The sequence below is a fragment of the Mesitornis unicolor genome, unplaced genomic scaffold (genome assembly GCF_000695765.1).
Source record: "Mesitornis unicolor isolate BGI_N332 unplaced genomic scaffold, ASM69576v1 scaffold42531, whole genome shotgun sequence".
NCBI lineage: Eukaryota > Metazoa > Chordata > Aves > Mesitornithiformes > Mesitornithidae > Mesitornis > Mesitornis unicolor.
This window is the reverse complement of record NW_010163872.1, coordinates 1,999-2,435: the sequence shown is the minus strand read 5'-3', so window position 1 is coordinate 2,435 and position 437 is coordinate 1,999. Positions and strand designations below refer to the sequence as shown.

The 437-nt window shown below is 64.5% G+C and overlaps 1 protein-coding gene across 1 annotated transcript in view; it reads right to left on the bottom strand.

The window, feature by feature from the left end:
- The window catches only part of LOC104548172 (diacylglycerol kinase delta-like), a gene marked incomplete at both ends in the record, with an annotated part of 4,256 nt that overhangs the window by 2,025 nt on the left and 1,794 nt on the right, over positions 1 to 437 (bottom strand). Inside the window, 1 exon segment of the mRNA XM_010194114.1 lies at positions 199 to 437. This exon segment is cut by the window's right edge and continues 2 nt beyond it. Within this exon segment, the coding sequence (XP_010192416.1) occupies positions 199 to 437 (239 nt within the window).

Sequence of the window (437 nt, the reverse complement as noted above, 5' to 3'; positions counted from 1 at the left end):
GCAGCGCCACGAGAGCCGCAGCCCCTGCCACCCCCTCACCTTTCTCCGCCTGCTCAATGATTTGCCGCAGGGCTTTCTTCAGGCTGTTCGCTCGCAGCATGAGCTGCTCCTTGGACTTGAAGATGCGTGGCACGGGGCTGGGGTTGAAGCTGCCCCCTTGCAGCGCCACGAGAGCCGCAGCCCCTGCCACCCCCTCACCTTTCTCCGCCTGCTCAATGATTTGCCGCAGGGCTTTCTTCAGGCTGTTCGCTCGCAGCATGAGCTGCTCCTTGGACTTGAAGATGCGTGGCACGGGGCTGGGGTTGAAGCTGCCCCCTTTCTCCTGCTCCTTGGCGTCGGCAGCGCTGCCCTGCGCCATTCCCTCGGGGACCACGATGGCCTGAGCCTCCTCACTCAGCTCCCGCAACAGCGAGGCCAGCTTCTCGTTCAGCATGGCG